General features: G+C 51.6%; 1 protein-coding gene across 1 annotated transcript in view; it reads right to left on the bottom strand.

Annotated features, from left to right (window-relative positions):
* Positions 1–892, bottom strand: part of plekhg4 (pleckstrin homology and RhoGEF domain containing G4) — a 33,733-nt gene that overhangs the window by 15,452 nt on the left and 17,389 nt on the right. The window contains exons 12-13 of the mRNA XM_022749967.1: positions 541–828; positions 244–366 (exon numbers count right to left, since the gene is read on the bottom strand). Coding sequence (XP_022605688.1) covers positions 244–366; positions 541–828 — 411 coding nt within the window. The remainder of the gene's footprint in view (positions 1–243; positions 367–540; positions 829–892) is intronic.

Below are 892 nucleotides of genomic sequence, written 5' to 3'. Positions count from 1 at the left end.
CTGTGTGTGTGTGTGTCTGTGTGTCTGTTACTGTGTCTGTGTCTCTTTGTGTGTGTGTGTGTCTGTGTGTGTCAGTGGGTGTGTGTGTCTGTGTGTCAGTGTGTGTGTGTGTGTGTCTGTTACTGTGTCTGTCTGTGTCTGTTACTGTGTGTGTGGGTGTGTGTGAATGTGTCTGTGTGTCTGAGTGTGTGTGTGTGTTTGAGTGTGTGTGTGTCTGTGTGTGTGTTTGAGTGTGTTTCGTACATATGCAGTTGTGTAGAAGTCTTTGAACTTCTGCTGTTTCCTGTTGAGAAGCTCCAGAGAATCCTCAGGTTCATCCAGAGTTTTCAATTGGACCTCACCGACCTCCTCCAGCCACAACCTCACCTGAGACACAACACACACCTGTATAACATCTGCATGAACACCTGTATGATACCTGTATGACACCTGTATCAACACCTGTATCAACACCTGTGTATGTGGCTGCTCAGACCAACAACATCAACATGATCCTGATGATGTCATCAGTGTGTGCATATTGAGCATGCTCAGACTGACCTCGGTGAAGCCCTGCTCCAGGATCCTGAAGTCCAGGATGAAGGTGAGCTCCTGGGTCCTGGAGTTGGACAGAGTGACGAGGCGGTGCAGCAGCTCGTCCACCTGCTCGTACAGGGACGACACCGCCTCCACCTGGGCCCTGTACTCCTCCGTCACGCTGATGCTGCTCTCTTCTCTGCGCAGCCACGACAGACAGGCCCCACCCTCCTGCTGTAACTGCACCAATCGACTGTCCTCGAGGACGCTACGCATCACCGCCTTGTACCTGGACAACAGCAGCTCAGCATCCTGGGAAACAGACAGGAAGAGAGAGAGAGAGAGAGAGAGAGAAAGAGAGACAGAGAGAGAGAGA

Source organism: Seriola dumerili, unplaced genomic scaffold (assembly GCF_002260705.1).
Source record: "Seriola dumerili isolate Sdu_G_001 unplaced genomic scaffold, Sdu_1.0 BDQW01000012.1, whole genome shotgun sequence".
Lineage (NCBI taxonomy): Eukaryota > Metazoa > Chordata > Actinopteri > Carangiformes > Carangidae > Seriola > Seriola dumerili.
Note: the sequence above shows the minus strand (reverse complement) of the source record. Positions and strands in the feature narration are given on the sequence as shown.